The sequence below is a fragment of the Artemia franciscana genome, chromosome 3 (assembly GCF_032884065.1).
Source record: "Artemia franciscana chromosome 3, ASM3288406v1, whole genome shotgun sequence".
NCBI lineage: Eukaryota > Metazoa > Arthropoda > Branchiopoda > Anostraca > Artemiidae > Artemia > Artemia franciscana.
The window spans coordinates 25,316,340-25,336,887 of NC_088865.1; the positions used below are offsets into that span (position 1 = coordinate 25,316,340).

The following is a 20,548-nucleotide window of genomic DNA, read 5'->3' on the forward strand; positions in this document are numbered from 1 at the left end:
AAATTAAATGTGGTAAATGTTTCTATTTGTAATTACCCGAACCATTTGGGCTAGCACAAGTTGTATATGCATAAATATCATTTTCTTAGCGTTGTACAACATTTTGAAGGCAGGTACCATAAAAATTACAAAAATATACGTATTGCATATAAAGCGTAAGAAGTAATAAGAAAAATTGTAATTTGCTTGAAGTTTCGGGGATTGGGTGCAAGCCCAGAGGCCAATTGTGCCTATGATACTGCACAACTGAAAAAGCATTTGTTGCTATTAAAAGCAGTTTGCGACCGGGAAAGTTAAGATCGATCCACAAAGCCAAATAAGGCGTGTTGAAAAAACTGTTGAACCCTTCCCAAATGGAAGCAAAAAAGGTTTTCTCGCCCCCATGATATGCTATTATTCTAGTTTTCATTTGGGGTTAACCAGAAAAAAAATCAGCGAATAAATCGACAAAGTGTAATTCTGCTTTCACATGTGTTGAAAAAACAGTTTCACCGAATTTGCACTGGTTGATTAGTTTTCCTTTATATCGGCGAAATTTTATATTTATACTACCTTTTGGATCAGTGTTTAAGTCCTGCGTAGCCCCAGTTCTCTCATATTCAAACCTTGCATAACTTTGATTCCATGCCTGCTCATACTTTACTTATACCTTCTTCAGATAGCAAATCTTGAGCTTTGGCTTAGTGAAGAAAAAAGTAGGGTAGTCTATAAAATCTGTGAGCAGCTTAACTATGGTTGGATGATTATTCTGAAACTGATTCAAAATGAAAATATGGCAGTGATTTTTGTCCTAGGAAGATATAAAGCAAAATTTGCTATTTTTGATAGAAAAATGTAAATAGGATAGTTATTTTTACTGCTAAAACAAACCCAATTTCAAGTTCAGTGGTGATTTCTTTTCCTTGCAAAATTCAGCTAAAATTTCATAGTCATTTCTAATACCAACTTTTTTGGTATGTCTGACTTCCTTTTTCAGAGGAGATGAGTCTTTTATCAATTGTACAAAATATCACTTTATATTTCTGAAGTTATAAACTTGTTTCTGACTAAATGTACTTTATGATTTGCAGGATCGATCCCCCTCCCAGAAAAGAGAGGACGATATTTGTTTCATTTCCTGGGTAAATGTCATCGTTACATTAGAGAATCGGCAACCGGTTTTGAAGAAAAGAAAACGATGAAATTCAAAATTCAAAATTTATCTAAGACGAACTAACAGTATTGTTTTTTTGCTGTTAAGATCTTAATTACTAGATTTTCAAGTGTTGAGCTGTAATTAATACTTAGGTATATTGCTCAATTTTAGGATATTGTAGCTTTCCTTGACCCTTTGTTTAAGACTAAGCCTGAAGGCATGTTTTCATTTGGTATTTTACAGGCAAAGTGGAAAACTAATTAAAGTTCAGTAAAAATTGCTTTGGTTGAGATCTATTTCTTCCAGCCTACTAATGAACAATAACCATATAGGTTAAATAATTTAATCTAATTAGGCTTCAAGTCCCCTCTTTTGAATGAAACTCTAGCCTATAGGCATAGGCCTAGTAGCAAAGTAGCCTATGGCATCATTATAGGTCACCATACTTTCATCATTCTACATTCCATCATTGTAAAGGGATCTGAATAGTTGGATAATTTTTATTTGTTCAAAAACACAAATAAATTGGAAGGAAAACAAAGTCTGATTGGTGAATTTTGAGTTATCTTGATTACTTATGTAGAACAAGGTTATAATACACTACTTATTGATACTTATGTTTTTTCCAAATATAATAACCATTTTACTTGTAAATCCAATTTAAAGCCATTTGACATTTTCTTCATAGGCTATAATCAGCATTTTCTGAGTCTTATACTTTGCTGCAACTTTTCAAATGAAAAGAACATCACAAGTGAACAGAAAAAGTGAATAAACAGTTACATATTACAGATTTGTTAGGTTGTCTTTTGTTCCATTCCATCTGTTTACACAGCTACAGCAAGATCTAGCCTACAGTAAAATTCTAGTTGAGTGACTTCTTGCTGTCTCAGAAAGGGGTTAGGTTAGGAAAATGAAACTTTCAGGAATGGGTCTCCAGGCTAAAGTATATCCCTAGAAGGTATTTTAAAGTACCCACCTCCACTCCTTCTCCCTCTAGAGAGCCCTGAAATTTGCCTACATGACATGTCTATACCTATTGAAATTTTGACAAAACAACATTTTACCTTAATTTTCAGTTACCAGTTGCTTTTTCTCTGCCCTTAGTTCTGAAAATGCAATTTCTGTTATTTTATTAGAATTCTGAGCCATATCAATGTTTTTTTTTCAAAATTTGCATATCTTTAAAACCTTATAAATTGGGATTGAGGAAAGTTGTGAAGCTGAAAAAATTTGTGTTATACTTCATTCAAGCAGAAGATCTATTTTGCAAGGTTTCACTTTTATAACACATATTTTTGATGGTCATCAAAGGTCAGGGCCCTCTAGAGGGAGAAGGAGTAGAGGTAGGTACTTTAAAATACCTTCCTGGGACATACTTTATCCTGTATACCCATCCCTGAAAGTTTCATTTTCCTAATCTAACCCATTTCTGAGATAGCAAGAAGTCAATCAGCTAGAATTTTACCAAATATACTGCTCAGAAAATATAACCTTTATTATGAAGAAAAGGACTAAAATAGGCTATAAGAATTATGAATTGCTAAGTTTCTTGGATCTGATTGCAGTACATCAATGTCAGTTGAATATATGGAAATGATAATTTACAATTACATGATTTATTTTTAACTAATTCTCATAAGCTATTTAAAGCTACAGAAAATAAAGAATTAAGTCTAATTTTAGGGTCCATTTAAGGGCTTTAAATTGGATTTTTAAGCAAAATGATTATTATATTTGGCTAGATTATAAAAAACAAAGATTAGTATATTGATCTTGTCTCTATGTATGTAGTACAAATGTCTCCAAATTTACTGTCTGATTAGATTTGTAGTAGTTTTGTATATAGCCTATATTTAGTGGTTTGCACAAGGTGCATTGTTGCAATAGCAACCATTATATTTGAATATAGCCTAGTGTTGACTAGGGAATTCAATGGTAGTTTTCTGTTTTTGTGCTGTTGCCTTTAGAAGAGAACATAAACCAGGATGTAATTACAGCTTGCAAGCTGCCAGAAAATGAGCTCTTAAATCAGTTTTTCCTTTTGTCTCTCTCAAGTACCAGAAGAGGACACTCCAAGAAGCTGTCCTTTGTATCAAGCAGGAGCCTGAATAGTTCTTCTCAGTCCATGCTCTTTCACTCTGGAACAGCCTGTTCAAAGCCATCATCCAGTCCCAAACCCTGGAAGCCTTTAAGAAAGGAGTCAATCAAAACTTGACTGATGCTGAATGAAAGCTATACTATTATATCAGATTGTAGTCTTGATACACAACCAGCAAGCTTTTCTATATTAAGCTCAACACTATTTTATCTTGCTAGACATGCAATTTAAGGTAATTATAATGGTCAATAATTAAACAGTTGCACCTTTTCCTCTAAGGGGAATAAATATGGCCTTATACTCTATTCATCAAGGTTAGCCTACCTATTGTACAGGAAACCAGATAAAAAAAAAATTCATTTAATAACACCTTTATTGCTATTTTAGATGTTCTGCTAGGGTAAAACACCAAGTACTTTGAGTGCTAAAATTAATCCTAGACAATTATTTTGATTATATATGTATCTTTCCTAAACATGGAGAGTAAATTTCTTATCTTGTATACAATCTAGATAAATGAAATTGGCTGCTAGTTGGAACTAGACTATTTAGGATTGGCTAACTTCATTTTCAGAATTTTTTTCAACATGTAAATTTGAGCACAAATTACCCTTATAGCCTAGCTTTCTAAATACAACTACTTGTCCATGATTGATTTTGTTTGTGATTAGGATGCCCTGTTTCAGCTTTAGGATCTTGTTTTTAAGATTGAACAAAATTTTCCAAGATTAGACTCAAGCTAAAAAAAAATATAATTGTGGTTAGCTGTCCAGCTCCAGGTAATATTACCCTAACACTTTTTAGAACTTTTAATTTCTGTTCAAATGAGTCCTTTCTTGATTAAGTTGGGTTCCCAATTAGGTCAATTCTTGGACCATTGGGTCAATATTATCAACCCTTGGGAAAAACAAGTAAACATGCATCCTACATCTCTTTTGTCTGGCAAATAAAAAAATACAAAATTCCACCCTTTTCGCAGATTAGAGTTTGAAACCTCTACAGTAGGGTTTTCTAATATGCTGAATGTGGTGGTGTGATTTTTATTAAAATTCTTTGACTTTTAGAGGGTTTATTCCCTTTTCCAATATCAGGCTTGTAGCCTGATTTTGTTTTTCTCAGGCATGTAGTCTTTGATTGGTAAAAATAAAATTAATGAATCTTATATATCTGGAATCAGCATAATAAGCCACATCTGTTGATATCAAAATACAGTTTATTAGAGTTTCAGTTACTACTGAGTTGTGCAGCTCTTTATAGTACCATGAACTGTAAGACAATAAGCAATTTTCATAATTTAAATCCCTTTCCTCAGGGGCTGTAGGGGGTCATATAATCCCCAGAGGTATTTTTATTGAACCTTTTAACTCTGTTGGACAAAATTTCTATCTTAAAATTTTGATCAGATGACCATGGGGAAAAAGAAGGGTTTGATGTTCATTTGTTTCATTCACTTTTAGGTCAATACAGTCATCCCTAAAAAAATTAACAATAAAACAAACTAATAAATATACATCCATGATCTTTCTTCTGGAAAAAATAAAAACTTCAACGTTTTTGCAGATGGGAGCTCAAAACCTCTATTTCAAGGTTCTCTGATACAATGAATTTGATGATGTGATTGTTAACAATTCCTTGGCTTTTTTGGGCTGTTTCCAACCTTTTTTGAAAATCAGTCAAATTCTTTCAGGCCTTTGGCTTTTAATGGGTATCATTAAACTTAATGGATTTTTTTTTTAATCAGCATAAAGAGCCAATTCTTTTAATTTATTTTTGTTATCAAAATTCCGATTTTTAGAGTTTTGGTTACTATTGGGCTGAGTTGTTTCTTACTTCAGGTTTTTTACCATGAACTGTTGAAAACAATAAATTGCAAAATTCTCTTGTGCTATCAAAGCATTGCAAGATGCTAAAGGCTAGACAGGTAAATTGGTTCATTTTCAAAAAATCAACCTTGGGTTCAGTTTTAAAAGCCTATCTACAATGAAAAACAAGAGATGCATTTATTTGACAGAAAAACAAACAATATTGCATTAAATACAATTGGCTTTTAAAGTGAGACATCTAAAGATTTAGTTTGTATTGTAATGGAGAAAATTATTATTATTATTATTATTATTTATGGGAAGGAGTAATGGACATTTAAGAAAGGGCTGAGACCTTCACTCTGCCTATGACTAAGAGAAAAATTGTTAACATGATACAAAATCAAAAAATAAATTAAAAATTTTACTATAATAGTAAAAATAATTTCACTACTTTTAAATAGTAGCTTGTTGATTATAAACAAATCTGTCAAGCCACAAAAAAAAAATTAAAATTGCAATAATTAGTCAAATAATCATTTTAAAAACAGCATACTGCTGTTTTTTCAATACTCATCTATCACAAATTTAACATAGACAATCAAGTTTTTCAGAATGTCCATTTTCAATTGTATTTAAGATAACATTTTCAACACAGAACCTTTAGGGGTGGTGGCTTCAGCCCCCCTGAATACAGCCCTTATAAGTCAAAGAGCCTCTTGATTTCCTTAAATCAGTCTTTACTTATGGCTTTTGTAATGCAGTTGACTGTTTTCTGTGTGCATTTGACCAATAGAGCCTTTTATAACCCTGTTATCATTAGCAGGCCAATGAAAACTTGGTGTTCCTTTTTAATAAAGTTTAACTTTCTGCCCACTTTATATGTAGCTCATACATTCTGCTTTGTTGACAGATGTGGATTATCAGATGATTATCAAATAGAAGACCAAAGAAGAAGAGTGGGGATTTTAATATGTCCAGGCAGGGCCATTTGTGCTGTTTTTGTTCACCCAAATGAAATTTTGTGCTACTTGCTTTTAATTTTCAGCTGTGTGCAAGAAACAGCACTTTGATGGCATTCTCTGTTTCATCCTCTATCTAAGCAAATACAGACAAAGTAAAAAAAAGTACTCTCATTAATGTCTTCCCTAAAAAAATCATCTTAAATTTCTTTTATGTCTGAAGAATTTCAATAAAAGTGAAAAAGCAGTTTTGGCTAAAACAACAACTCTACAACATATATACTCCTACAATTTGTGGATATTTAGAGAGAGACAAATTGGGGAGATAGAGAGAAAAGATTTACAGTGAAAGAGGACTTCATAAAAAGATTAGTAAAAGGAATGGGCTTGTACATGCAGAAAATAATTGCTATTTGCCTCTGCATGTGGAACCTTGATTATGAAAGAGTGTAGGAAGCTTATTTTTGTTTTGCAGGCAGAGAGAAACATGCCACAGAAATTCCTAGCTTATTCCTAATGTGCTCCTGTAGAAACAAAACTGGAAGATCTCTCGTCTTGTCATAATAAGGGACCACCAACATTACTTACAGAAGGGTGATTTAAGGGAGAGGGTTTGAACATTGAAACTAACAAACATATGTTAAAGTGCAAAACAAGTGTCTAATAAACATAAGCGCTAATATAAGCTCGTTGACTTCCCTTGGGCTTACCAAGTCATCCAGTAGCATGGTCAATGGATGAAAAAAAATATCCAAATTAAACATGGTGCTGGACAAAACCATCCATCATGAAAAGGCTTAAGTGATTACCAAGCATAAATCAGTTCTTTGGGAATTTCTCTCTTATTCATGTGTCCAATCCTTAAATATTCCTCCCTTGTTTGGCATTCTGGCATTTCAAATGAATTGTTGGACAGAAAAGGGGTAGTTCAAAAAAGACGCCTAGGGATTTTCTGCTATTCTTGTATCCTATATTTTATCATTTTTGATTGATTATTACATTGATCATTTAATTCAAATGACACTGTAGTGTACATTGACGCATTTGTTTTTAATCAGTTTCTAAGATCTTGTTATTACCTTAAATCCTTAAATTATAACTTGAAGACAATTTAGGGATTTGGACCTTGTATTTTTTAAAGTGATGGGTCACTTGTTATGTTGACGATTTGTGGTTTTTGCAAGTTATACTCCACTTGATATTACTCTATGTTAACTCTGGCCTTGAAGGTGCCTAGACTAACTATATAATATTGTTTCTTCTTTGATCAATAACTTTACTGGAGAAGAAGTAGTATTGCATTCAGGATTGGTGTAAGCTCCTAATGACTTTTTTTTTAGAGTGACATCTGGAAGAGCCTGTGGTTGACAATGGGAAACAATCAGGATAGGTTTTTAAGAAAAAATTGATTTCCCCTCCCCGTTTTTTAATCTAGATAAAAGGCTTGGTGGTTTGAAGGGGTAGAAACACTGTGTGGTGCTTATTTTCGTTTTTTTTTTTGACATACTAGGTAGACTCAAAGAGTTTGTGGTACTCTTTTGGAATATCGAATCTTAATCAGAGTAGTAGATTATCTCTCAAGTAGTCAATTGTAAAATTTAGGAGTGGTTCAACTTACTGGAATAATGGAGATTAAAATTGTGCCATTTTATAGATATTTTAATCTATGGGATAAAATTGTAGATGATGAATTTTTTACATTCTTAGAAACATGGGTTGGATTAATCGAAATTTCAGGAACAAATCCATAGCCTAAATTATGGTCTGAGGAAGTCTTTGAAGTATCTAAATCTACCCTTTCCTCTTTAAAAGACACTGACAAACTGTGTTACAAAATTAGAATTCCAAAAGTAGAGCTACTACACAAGTATGATCCAAAGGCTGTTGTTCAAACCTTGTACCTTTACCAAATCCTGATTTAGAAGGTGCTAAAGAATTCTTAAGAATCTGTCTTAATTCTGAAAAAAAAATTATTTGGCTTTAAATCCCACTCAAATCAAGTTTATTCTCAAAACCTAGGTTCAGAGATAAGAAGACTCAAGCCAAAATTAGGGGTAATTTTTGTTTCCAAGGTTAAGATGTATTAGATTTGTCTTCCATGCTATCTTCTAAGCCTTGGAAACCTAAAAGATGTTGACATAGGAGTCTGAAATCAACTGCCTCTGCATAATTTAAGATCTGGATCTATTCTTGAAAATTGCATTCTCTCAACACTAATACTTTCCCAGATAGTAAAAAGCCAATCATCTAGAATTTCATCATATTAAAGAAATTAGTGTTTAAAAAGCAGCACATCTACTATTTTTAATCATGGTTTTACTTTGAAAATCTGTAACATAAGCTCCTAGTTACTTTATGTAAAAATTAGTGGATGGACCATGAATCAAAATTCTGAGAATTCATATTTTTCAAAAGATTGGGATTTATAATTTCCAAGTTCTTGAAATAATTTAATTGGATCTATTGAAGTCTCAAAGACGGGATAGCCAAATTCTATAAAACAATTTATGTGCAGCAGTAAGCTGCTTTTTAATTAGCTGCCTTATTATGAAGCAAGTTATTTGAATAATAAGGATGGGGTCACTATTACTTGATGTTATTTGCTTTTTTTTTCTTTTTTATTAGTATTGGTAAAGGAAGTTTGGTTGCAACTACAACAAATAATAATAATAATTTATTTAAACCCTCTATAAAAAAAATTCTGAAAAGTGGAGTAAAGGGGAAAGAGGGAAAAAAGGCACACAAAACAACAGACTGGAAAATACAAAACTAGAAAAATACAAGAAATGAAAAAAGAAAAATTAGAACAAACACAATCATAAAAAGAGTAAGAAATACAAACAATTAGTTTGTGAACATTATTACAAACAAATAGCATTCAGTTTATGGTTAATTCCAATTGGTTGCACTATTTTCTATTTAATATGTCGAGTTCTGGAAAAACTTTTATTAAGGCGATTTTGTCTTCCTTTTTCCTTGAGCAAGCACTCTTTCCCCAATTCATCAATGAAGATAGGGTAACATCTTTAATCGATTTTGTGTTAATATCTTTTTCGCTTAATTAATTCTTTCTGATGTATCCTGATTGCTCATTGCTCTTTGGGATTGTTATTTTATAATTAAAAAAATTATATAACTACTAGGAAAAACGTTTAGGAAGAAAAAAACCTAAATAATAGGTAGATTGTCCATATTATATAAGCAATTGAAGGGAAAAAAATATAGACATCTCAATATTCTAGGGGTCATTAGGGTGCACATCACTTTTCCCTTTGCAGGTCCCTGACTATTATTCATATGCATGTTACCCAACTTTCTTTGAATTTTTCAAATATTGACACTGTTAGATACTGCACTAATAAATGTCACTGCTGTTTTTTTTTGTTATTTTTTTATTATTATCTTTTCAGGTTAAATTGCCAAATATCTCTTACCAGTTTCCCATACTCTTTGCCTCACTTTCTATGCTTAGGTTTAACTAATACTTTCCCTAAAGCACTTGGAAATACAACAAACACAGAAAGCTAATGCATGTAATGGTTTTATTTATCAATTGCCTTTCAAAACATGAATTAAAAAGTGAATACAGTTAAGCAAAATTAAACAGACCCTTCAATTCGTCAGAGTATTGTAATGAAAAAATAGTTATGATCTCTATCTTGTTGATGTTATGATAGAAGCATTCATTCTTGATTCTTTCAGATAAAAAGATTGAGTTAATTTTAGGTTACTGAGGAAGGTAGAGTCCTACTGACATCATTTTTTGTTTGATGAAGTTTCAAAATTGCTCTTCGCTTCCGTTTGTTTTTCTTTTAATTTAACTTAGGTGTTCTTTTTTATTATCATATTCAGAATGGTCAAAAATATGAATGTGACTGTCTTTTCTTCAACCCTTGACCGTTTGTGTCAAAATATACCTTTTTATACCAGTTATTTTAGAATGAAAGGGCTGATTAGGTATCGCATAATACAATGCACTCCTCTAAATATAAGACTGGCTACTAAAGTCACAACGTCCTACTCTGTAATTTCTTCCTTGTTTCTTGATTCTTAATTTCAAATTTTTCTATGGGAGTGGATGTTTTGGAAAATTATTGCTATAGGAGGATATTAACCTTTTTCAGTTTCTTTGAAAGTACATATATGAATGTAATCTTTAATTGTAGACTCAGAATGTTTAAACAACAAGAGGGTAACTTTAACATCCTTAGAACCTGGCACCCATATTACATGTTTAGTTCAAGTGGGTCATTCCAAATGGAGCAAAGCTGAGGGGGGGGATTCTATCCCCTGTCATATTGATCCAAAGAACATCTCAAATAAGGTCGGACAGGCCAAAAAATACACTTTCAAGCTCCATGTTATCACTTCCCCAAATAAAGATCCACTGAACTCCCTGAGATGTGCTTCATCCTACAAAATTTCAGCCCCAGCTTCGCAAAAATTCAAAAAAAATCTTTATTTACTATTCAACTTTCTTTGCAGGTATGCATATTACATGGGATATATAATTTTAACTCCAATTTTGTCCACAATAAGAGGGTAGTTCTTCTATGGTAGCATTACTCTTCCAAATCATGGGATGGTAGGCAGAAAAGTTCCCCCTCCCCCATATTGATCTGATTGACATATCATGTAAAGCCGTTACCCTTCAACATAGAAATGCACTGGGCTAAAAAAAGAAAAGCCTTCTGAAATCTCCGTAATAACTGGTGTGTATAGGTGCAACAATATATATGACTGAAGCCTTAAAGGAATCAAGTCACTCTAATATAGCTTACAAAATTACTGTCTATAATACGTTTTGACTCTGTATGGATTGGATGCATATTTAAGAAATCTTAAACAGTTGAACTGTTAGTCTATATAAATAGCCTTTTGAAGTTTTTAATCAATTGGAATTTAGAAATTTCAGCCCAATGGTATTTTGGCCATATTCAGATCACCATTGTTGTTTTTTGACAGAAATTGGCACTTAGTTGTTGCACAATCACTTTTTGTTGCTTAAAAAGGGCATTAAAACTTCAGATTTTCATTCGTATTATCCCTCTACTAATATTCTATGGAAACTTATTCATTGCTCTCTGCTGTTTTGAAAATAAGAATTAACATGCATCTGTGACCAGCCTTCGGTGAAACAATTTAAAACAATTATATTTTGGTAGAAAGAGGATTGAATCTTTTGCTACAGATTCTCTAACATAGAATTAGATGGTGATATTTTCGTCAATACCATACTTCTTTTTGAGGGTGTATTGCCATCTTTGGTAAACAAAAATGTGCGAAGTTTCCTGTGCAAATCTTTTTCTTTTGGACATTTTTGAATCAAATTTTTTTATTTATTTAGAATCAGCATAAAAGTTTGGATGGTTTGAAATTTTGTTTTCAACGGCCCAAAAGTTTCTTTTTTTTTCAACTGTGGGCCTTGGCAAAGCAGTTTCCAGGAACTTGACTGAGCCCTAAGCCAATATTGAATGTTTTAAGCTTTATGGACCAGGAATGGATCTGCTACCCAAATCAGGGATTGGGAAGGTGTCAAGTGCACACCTTCAGGGTAATGACTTTTAATGAACTTGAACAAATTGTGTGCCAGGGGAATAGGCACTGTAATGATGATACTGCAAAATTTATTTCTCGTCTTAAATACATATCGAAAAACTTGTTAAGTCTAGCATTAGTTTTGGAAAGTTGACTCCATCATTAAAAGAGACCGTTCTTTTGTGGTATTTTTCTGTCCATCATTTTTTTTTTATTCTAGTTACTTTGAAGAATAGCTTGTTCGCCAGTCTCTGGTCTGGATACAAAAGTATAAAGGAGATAGAAAATTTTGTGTTATGGCCGATTTAAGGGAATATTTTTGTAAGTTTCTTTTGATTTGTCTGTATTTTATTTTATACCTTATTTTTTTGTTCTTATCTTATTTATTCTATAGATGTAACGTGAAGATTGGCTTCACAGTCTGTGCGCAAAAGTGTATAAACAAAATTTCTTAACTAGAAAGTTCAAGCTCCTGTCTGCAAGTAAAATAGAACATTGTGCAAAGAACAATTTGTAAAACTGAAGAAGAATTTGAAATCTTTGGGTATTAAGCGGTAGACATTTCACGCCATCAATGAATTTGTAGTAAATTATAATATGCAGGGAAAGGGGCTGCAGACAGTTTTTTTTACTAAGACTTGACCAAAATTTTCTTAAATTCACATGCTTTCCAAAATTTTCATAAATCCATATGCTTTTCAAAACTCTTTATGTGCTTTCTTAAATTTTTCGCCTTGAACTGAAAATTTCCCTTGCAATCATGCAACAAAAACTTCATCGAAAATCTATGACAATGAATACAAAAACATGTTTCACACTAGTTGTTAAAGCTTGGATTTTTTCGGCCTATTTTCTCCATGATTCCCATTTTAATGTCACATTTTTTTAATTTTGGTCCCAAGATTTTATCCAATTTAGAGTTTAAGAAGGAATGAAGATGAGAAATATTGATAAGCAAGGATCTTAGCAAGGTCTCAGGATTTTAGCAAATTTAGAGTTTAAGAAGAAACGAAGACGAGAAATGTTGATAAGCAAGGATCTTAGCAAGGTCTCAGTATTTTAGCAAATTTAGAGTTTAAGAAGAAACGAAGATGAGAAATGTGGATAAGCAAGGGTTTTAGCAAGGTCTCAGGATTTTTGCAAATTTAGAGTTTAAGAAGAAACGAAGATCAGAAATATTGACAAGCAAGTCAGGGTGTTTGAAAAAAGTATGAAAATTTGGGTAAAACTGTGAAATTTGCCATATATTAGAGGTAAATATTTTGTGGGTCGTTTGCCCGATTTGTCAATGCGCGTTCGAGGAAAGGGTATATTTGCTGCAATTCGAAAAGATGCCAAAACAGGCAAAGTATGGCTAAAAAACTAGAAATTATAAGAAAAGTGAAAATATCAAAATTTCAGGGAAAGTAGGAGGTGCACTGGCTCCAAGACCCCTCCCTTTGTAAGTTTCCATGATGGCGGATTCCAGATCAGCCTTCTTTGCCAATTGGTAGCCTTGCGCGAGCTTTGAGACTATGCTGATGGTCCCGTTTTCGTTAGACAGAACTATTTTATTTGGTAGCTTAGTGGGGGACTAGAATAGCACTACTTGTCATTGTGTGCGTAGCGTTATTCAACGACGCATATAGCATTGACCTTAAGTGGGTTTTAAACCGTGATGTTTTATGAATTTCTAGGCTAACTCACCTCCGGAAAATTCCGCCCACCCCAAGATATTTATCTTCCAGAAAGTTTATCTTCCCTGTAAAATAGAGCAGCTATTGGGAAAGTATGACAAAAGGAATGAAGGAAAGAAGAGATGTTGCAATATTCTACCTATAATCCCAAAATGTAGGTGGGATAATGGTATTGAATATCTAATAGCATTTGTTTTTATATTAAAAAAAAAAAAAGAAAGAAAAATCTTGCAATAAGAAACAAAACAACGCATCTACAGCCTGTAGAAAGAAAGGAAAGGACAAGCTAAATGATGTGTTTTTCGTCTGTATAAAAGTAAGCGTCTTCATTGCTAAATAGAATAAACTACCCAAAAGAGTAGTGATAAAATCCAAAATATAAAAAAAATAAAATCTAAAACCAAAAACAATTAAGCTAGATCTACATTGCATGAACAACGTGAGGTGTCGTGGTAACCTTTGTTTGGCTTCACCGAGTAAAGTGTTGCGTGAGGAACACTTTGGTTTTGTTCCCTCGCTTTGATTAAACGCTGAAGTTGATAATCTGTAAGGATCTTAAAATAAGTACTAGGTACACTAACTCGCAAAAGTTGCAAACCCTCATTGCAACTAGCAAAAGTTGCAAACCCCTCATTGCTGAAGATGGTTGTAGCCTAACAGGCGATTATTACTTACAAGTCCCCTACATGTCTTACCACTGGAACCAAATTGGTCTTGCCATCAAATACACCGGAAACAAATAATAGGTACACCAATTAGCAGAAGTTGCGAACCCCTCATTGCCGAAGATGATTATGAGTTAACAGCCGACTGTTGCTTAAAACTCCCTTATATGTTTAACAACTTGTATTGGCCTCTTTTTGGTTTCATTGTGTACCTTACTACTGAAGTTGTCAACCCCTTTAAACTTTCAAACTGGTACATCTCATGAAGGAATTTCTTTTACCAAAAAAAGGATGACGTATGCTTTGATCAGCTAATCAAGAGCTATTAACTGCCGTCGAAAAAAGAATCTATCTGCCTTAGTTCAAAAGTTGACTTTTTTGCCGTAGGCCAAGTTTCTAACATCATCATTTAGAAAGGAGCAAAGGATAAACTCTAATTTCTTTAGCAACGAGAGAACTTTTAAAGTTTAAGAGGCACATCTGATACCATTTCTGTATTGGCCTATTTTTAGTTTCAGTGTGTAACGTACTACTGAGGTTGTCAACCCCTTTTTTAAACTTTCAAACTGATATTTCTCACGAAGGAATTTTTCTACCAAAAAATGGATGACATATACTTTGATGAGCTCATCAAGAGCTATCAACTGCCGTCGAAAAAAAAATCTATCTTAGTTCAAAAGTTGACTTTTTTGCCGCAGACCAAGTTTCTAATGTCATCACTTAGAAAGGAGTAAAGGATAAACTCGAATTTCTTTAGCAATGAGAGAACTCTTAAAGTTTAAGTTTAATCTGATACCATAAAGTTAAAAGTTAAATCTGATACCATTTCTCTACCGCAATCCCAAGTGCGAAAAACTGAATGATAAACTCAACTGAAATCACGAACAGAAATGGGTAGTAACAATAGATGACAGCACTTTCGGTCTCCACTTTTTTTTCTGTAGATTTTTCTATTTATCATTCAAAGAAGATATATTGGCTGTGGGGCCGGGTAACTGCCGCATGATTTTAGTCCATCTTCAATTTGAAACTGGTGCCTTTCTGCTTGCCTGCTAGAACGGAGCTTTCCACTCGAAAGCAGAAATATGGTTTGATGAAACGAAAGCTTGACTGCATAACTTCAGATAGTCCTATCTGACATAGGCTATAAAACTCCAATTCAGCTCACACACTATAGGCTCTGGCTCAAGGACAAGTAAAACCATCCTTTTTGGGCCCCAGGCAAGAGTTCTACGAAGCTCTCCAAAATGCAAAATCATATTCATCAATCCGGCAAAAGGTCCACACTTTCCATAAAAACCGCAAAGGTTAGACCCTTAGCATTTTCTAGGAATAAACTGAAATCGGGATGCTAGGAACAAAAAAAAGAAAAAAACGCGACAAAACCAAAGTATTGATCTCGCAACACAAAAAAAGTAACAAACCAACACCTATAGATAGAATTAATACCGCTGTGATTGAGCACCACAGAGTATTTATAGCAACAATTATGAGTGACTTCCGTGAACACACAAAGGCAGCTATTGCGTTGTTGTGTCCGCGGGGGTCACTCATAATTTTTTATATAAATTTTCTGTGGTGTTTAATTAGAGTAGTATTAATTATATATATATATATATATATATATATATATATATATATATATATATATATATATATATATATATATATATATATATATATATATATATATATATATATACTAGGTGACCCCTGCCACGCGTTGCTGTGGCGTGCAGCGCCACAGCAACACGTCGAGTGTCAGCTAGGTGCCCCCCCCCCTGAAAAGCAGAAGTTAATGTAAATGGATAAATGAAACCCAAAACGAACATAAGTTAAAATGAGCAATCACATCAACCAGAATGATAACAAGTGACACTATAAATAAATAAACGAATTCCAAAACTAGCAGAATTTAAATAAATCATCTAGGAAAACTTAGTAAGAACAGAAATAGCAACAAACAGTAGTTGCTCTACAGACCCCTAAATTTCGTTTTCTCTATATGCATGCCCTATTGGTTTAGCTACCCCGAGAAAACGAACATCGTTGCCCCAATTTCAGGTGTCACGTGAAAGTACAACCAATCTTCAAAATATTTTTGTTTTCGTTAAGGTCTACCTGACCCTGTCTGTGTTCTGTAAGTTATAAACCTATCTGAGATTAAAATGACCTATTTTCGGACATCACAAACCGATGCAGGTAAAACTAGTTTCAGTTTTTTTTCGTTTTTAATCTGATTTGAGAGACATACTATGAAGTCCTAAACCCCATTTTTTCTGTCTCAAATCTTAAGTTTTGTCTGGAATGATAAAAAATATTCAAGCTCAAGTAAGTGGGCTAAACAAAAGTGTACGAGTCTACAAAATTTCATATATGGAAATTCATGTATGGAAGATTCATATACGAAAATTCATACACAAGATATATCAAATATAGAAATATTATATACGACATTCCATACATGGAGATATTTGATATATAAAATTCATATTTGGATAAAAATGATATATGAAAAACTATTATCTATTTTTTCAATGTGGAACTTTTTATAAGCCTTAACGCTTAAATAGCGTTAAGGTAGGCCTACCTGTTTTTGTCAAAGTCTAGGATTAGTACAAAAGGAAGTGAAGTTGTTTTATGTAACATATAGCGAAAATTGCCAACAAGATGTCAGCAAGATGTATAGCCGAATAAAAACAACAGCGACTTCCTCAACAGAAACAACCCAAAGTTTAATTGCCCAAGGCACCTCCCGGATTACTCAAAGTCTCACCGCTTGTCTTCTACGAATAACCTCTATGAATCGTCGCTTGCAACTTAAACAAGAAGCTAATTTTCTATATCCGGTTCCAATCTCCATCAAGACTATTGCTTTACTAGATTAGTTTAAGAACAATTTAAAAGGAGAAGAATTTTTACTTTTTGATTCTGGATTCGATAAGCGCATTATTATCTTTGGAACAAAACAGAATTTTAAAATGAGAATTTTAAAATATCAAAGAATGTTTGCTGCCTTGAAAACCTTGAATCCGAATTTTCAGCCACTTAGTGTCATAACGGACTTTGAAACCGGTGCTCGCAATGCAATAAAAAATGCTTTTTCGGAAACAAAGTTAGCTGGCTCTCTTCCACCTTGGGCAGTCTCTTTGGAGAAAAATTCAGACTTACCCCGTGCTTTTCAGCAAGTATAAATAAGACCCAGAATTCGCTTGCCACATGAAATGTTTAAAAACGCTTGCATTTGTTCCAGTGGAGTATGTCATTTCATCATTTGAAATTACCGAGGCTACATATGCTGAATTAGAAGGTCTAGACCTTTTTATCGATTACTTTGAGGACACATGGATTGGTGCTAGTCGAAATGGACGAAGGGGCGACCCTTGATATGAAGCAAAATCGTGGAAGGGCTTTCGTAGAGTCAATCAAGGCATTCCAAGTATAAATAATTATGTTGAAGGTTGGTATCGTGGGCTTCATTCCATGGTTGGAACCGAACATCCATCCATTTTGAGGTTAATTGACAATCTAAAACTTGACCAAGCATTGAATGAAGTTCGAATTTCTTAGTACATGGCGCGTCAACAAGATTCACAGAAAAGATCTTATCGCGACAATACCCAGCGTTTAAAAAAATGTCGTAGAGGAATATGGATCCTTACCCACCATAGACTATTTTCGCTTGGTTGCAAAACATTTGCACATTTTATTGTAATTAACTATCATATAATTTAATTCAAAGTTATTTTTTATGTTTTAATAAATTGTTTGAATATCCGTGTATAATTTTTAGTATATTAAATTTCCCGATGTATGATTTTTCATATATCAAATTTCTCTCTACGTGTATATGAAATTTCATGTATGAATATTTCGTGTATCAATTTCCATATATGAAATTTCGTGCTTCCAAGTATTACGGGTTCTGTTGGACAAATAGCTTACGGACATAAGTTTTAAGCTTTAAATCATCGGTTTTTATATCGGATTAACCAATATTTGGTAACTAATATGTCTTTCATCCCTTTCCCTAAACGTGATCTATTTGAGCTCCGCAGTCTTTGCTGAGATATTATACGATGGGCTATTTTGATAGTCTGTGAGAATATACTGTCTTTTGATTTACTTAACTACATCACCATGAATAGATTCAAAGTTTCACTGGGTCTAATAGTGTGAAAATTTTTAAACGGATAAGAAACGCGAATTTTTTGGCACCAATGTCCGCCTTTTCTGAATATAAGTCCCCTTCGAGGCCCCCTTGCTCTCCCTAAATACTCAATGAAAGCCCCTCAGTCTTTCCTGAGATATTTTATGATAGGATATTTTGATAGTCTGGGAGAATATACTGTCTTTTAATTTACTTAAGTACATCACCATGAATAGATTCAAAGTTTCATTGGGGCTAATAGTGTGAAAATTTGTGGCGGATCAGAAACGCGAATTTTTTGGCACCCATGTCCGATCTTTCTAAATACAAAATATAATTCCTCCTTCACTCCTCTCCCAACACCGATAATTTCAGCTTGATCCCTACTTGTTGTTTCGAGATTTCATAGAAATGACACTTTGATAAATCGGATGAATATTTTCTTGCGATTTACCTCTGCTTCCCCACTAGTGGAAATTAGGGGTTTACTTGTCCTTCAAACATCTCGTAAAAATTTCAAGTCGATCCCCAAAGGTGTTCCTGAAATAATGCAGATACACTTTTTCGATAACCTGAGTACATAGTTTCTTTTTCTCTATATCGGTGAATCCCTGGGACTAACAGGGACTCATAGTAAACAAAATTTAAACATATCCTAGACCAAGCGTTCAGACACTTCCCCTCTTCCTTTGAGTCAAATTTCAAAAATAAATTCATAAATAGATTATGGGTCCCATTGTTCCCAGTAAAGAACAGAGTTCGTTCTTTACTATAATTTGTTCTTACTAGATTCATGGTTTCTTTTTTCTAGATTCTCGGTTTGTTGTTTGCTAGATTGTTCTTTACTAGATTCATTATTTGCTTATCATTAAATTCTTAATTTGTTTACTATTAGACTTGTGGCCTGCTCCTGCTTAGAATCGTGATTTGTTCTTTACTAGAAAATATTTTGTTTACCATTAGCAACATTTGTTTTTTAATGTACTTACCATAAATTCTTGTCACGAAACTTACATTGATCTTTTGTGCATCGCCTCTTTCTATGTTTCTAGCTACTGCTGCAACCTGGTACATTGAGATTACAAACAGGAAAAAGCCCACGGCTTTTTCTTAGTTTGAATAGTAAGACGAATTTCAGAGAATAAAGCAGCTAGGTTTGTCAAATATTGCACCATACTCTAGAAATTTTTACCGATGATAGTACTGCCATTAAACCTAAGGCTGCTACTACTAATTAGCATTTCAGTAACTATGAGCAAGTGTTCGTTCTTTTCTATAACTATAATTAAGTTGCCTATACAAGTTAGTATAGGCAAGACTTTGTTCTTTATTATAATTCTAATATGCAGCTAATGCTGAAACTCTGATTTGGCTATTATCGGCCGTGTTTATCTTTTACTAGGTTGCATCTACCGCTAATTTTAGTGTGGTCTAGAGTTCGTTCTTTATTATAACGACCTGTCTACAGCCTGCAATTATGACGCCATTGATCAATGTTGTACATGACAACTGGAGTTTTTCGTAAAAAATGATTAAATTTCAATTTTTTTTTTATTACAAAAGGTTTTAACCCTATCAATTTCCTTTAAAATGAGCCATTAAACAGCTCTACGATGTTCCAGTGCCCCGCTATCTGAAGAAGAGAAGAAAGAAAAAAATGCCGTATATGCAGAATATCGTGGCTGTAGCCACTTTTCTTGATTTTTAAGCCAATATATTTCCCTTGTTATTCAAGCCAAGGAACGTCAAGTTCCCCATATAAGGGTTTTGAACAAGGCGAGTCTAATGGGGCTCTTCTTTTGATCCGACTGTATTTTTAGGAGTTATATGTTATTATATTTATTAGTATTGGACGGGATCGTCTCTTAGTACGTTGCTAGCTACCGCTGCAACCCCGAAGGTGGTGCAGTTTTAATAATAACATGAATAATTCCATTTCTTTTGGGATTATTAGAAATCATACTTAAAAAATGACAGTTTTCTAAATATTTTCATGGATTATAATTAGGGCTAATATTGGAGAATTTTTTTTTAGAATAACAAAACATAGCTACAACGTTTCAGTGTAAGTGATTTTCAAACGTTTTTACGTTTGAAGAAATATTGCTAAAGCGAGAATAGATTGATTTTTCTATATTTTTGGTTTTAGAAAGTAGATGTTATCCAAGGATGGTTGTTTTGAACGCCTGTTTTACGCCCAGAAAGCCTGGATTTCATAGTTCGTCATTATTTTCTGAGCGAGTCTTGAGTTCGGTCCTTTCTATTGAGATAATATGAAAAAAAACTTCGTTTTCTTAAAGAGTTAAAGAGGCTGCGTCCCAAAGTCGAACCTTAAAACGTACAGGAATTAGGAGAGGCAGTTGGGGGGCTGCCGCCCCCCAAACCTCCCGCTTTTAAAGACTCTTTTGTACAGGTTTTTTGTTGTGGGGGGTCCACTCCATTTACATTTTAACATAATTATTGAAACTGTTTCCCAGGCACAACAAAAAACCTGTACAAAAGAGTCTTTAAAAGCGGGG

General features: G+C 33.5%; 1 protein-coding gene across 8 annotated transcripts in view; it reads left to right on the top strand.

Moving 5' to 3' along the window:
- Positions 1-1,144: 1,144 nt before the first annotated feature.
- The window catches only part of LOC136025072 (uncharacterized), a 70,915-nt gene continuing 51,511 nt past the window's right edge, over positions 1,145-20,548 (top strand). For 3 of the 8 annotated variants that reach the window (XM_065700778.1, XM_065700771.1, XM_065700776.1), the window contains exons 1-2: positions 1,171-1,287; positions 11,759-11,859. In XM_065700778.1, the coding sequence (XP_065556850.1) occupies positions 11,835-11,859 (25 nt within the window). In that variant the 5' untranslated portion in view covers positions 1,171-1,287; positions 11,759-11,834. Of the gene's footprint in view, positions 1,288-3,206; positions 3,469-7,210; positions 7,230-7,294; positions 7,314-11,758; positions 11,860-20,548 lie in introns of those variants that run through there. The other 5 variants (XM_065700772.1, XM_065700777.1, XM_065700773.1 and 2 more) reach the window with 4 other exon arrangements.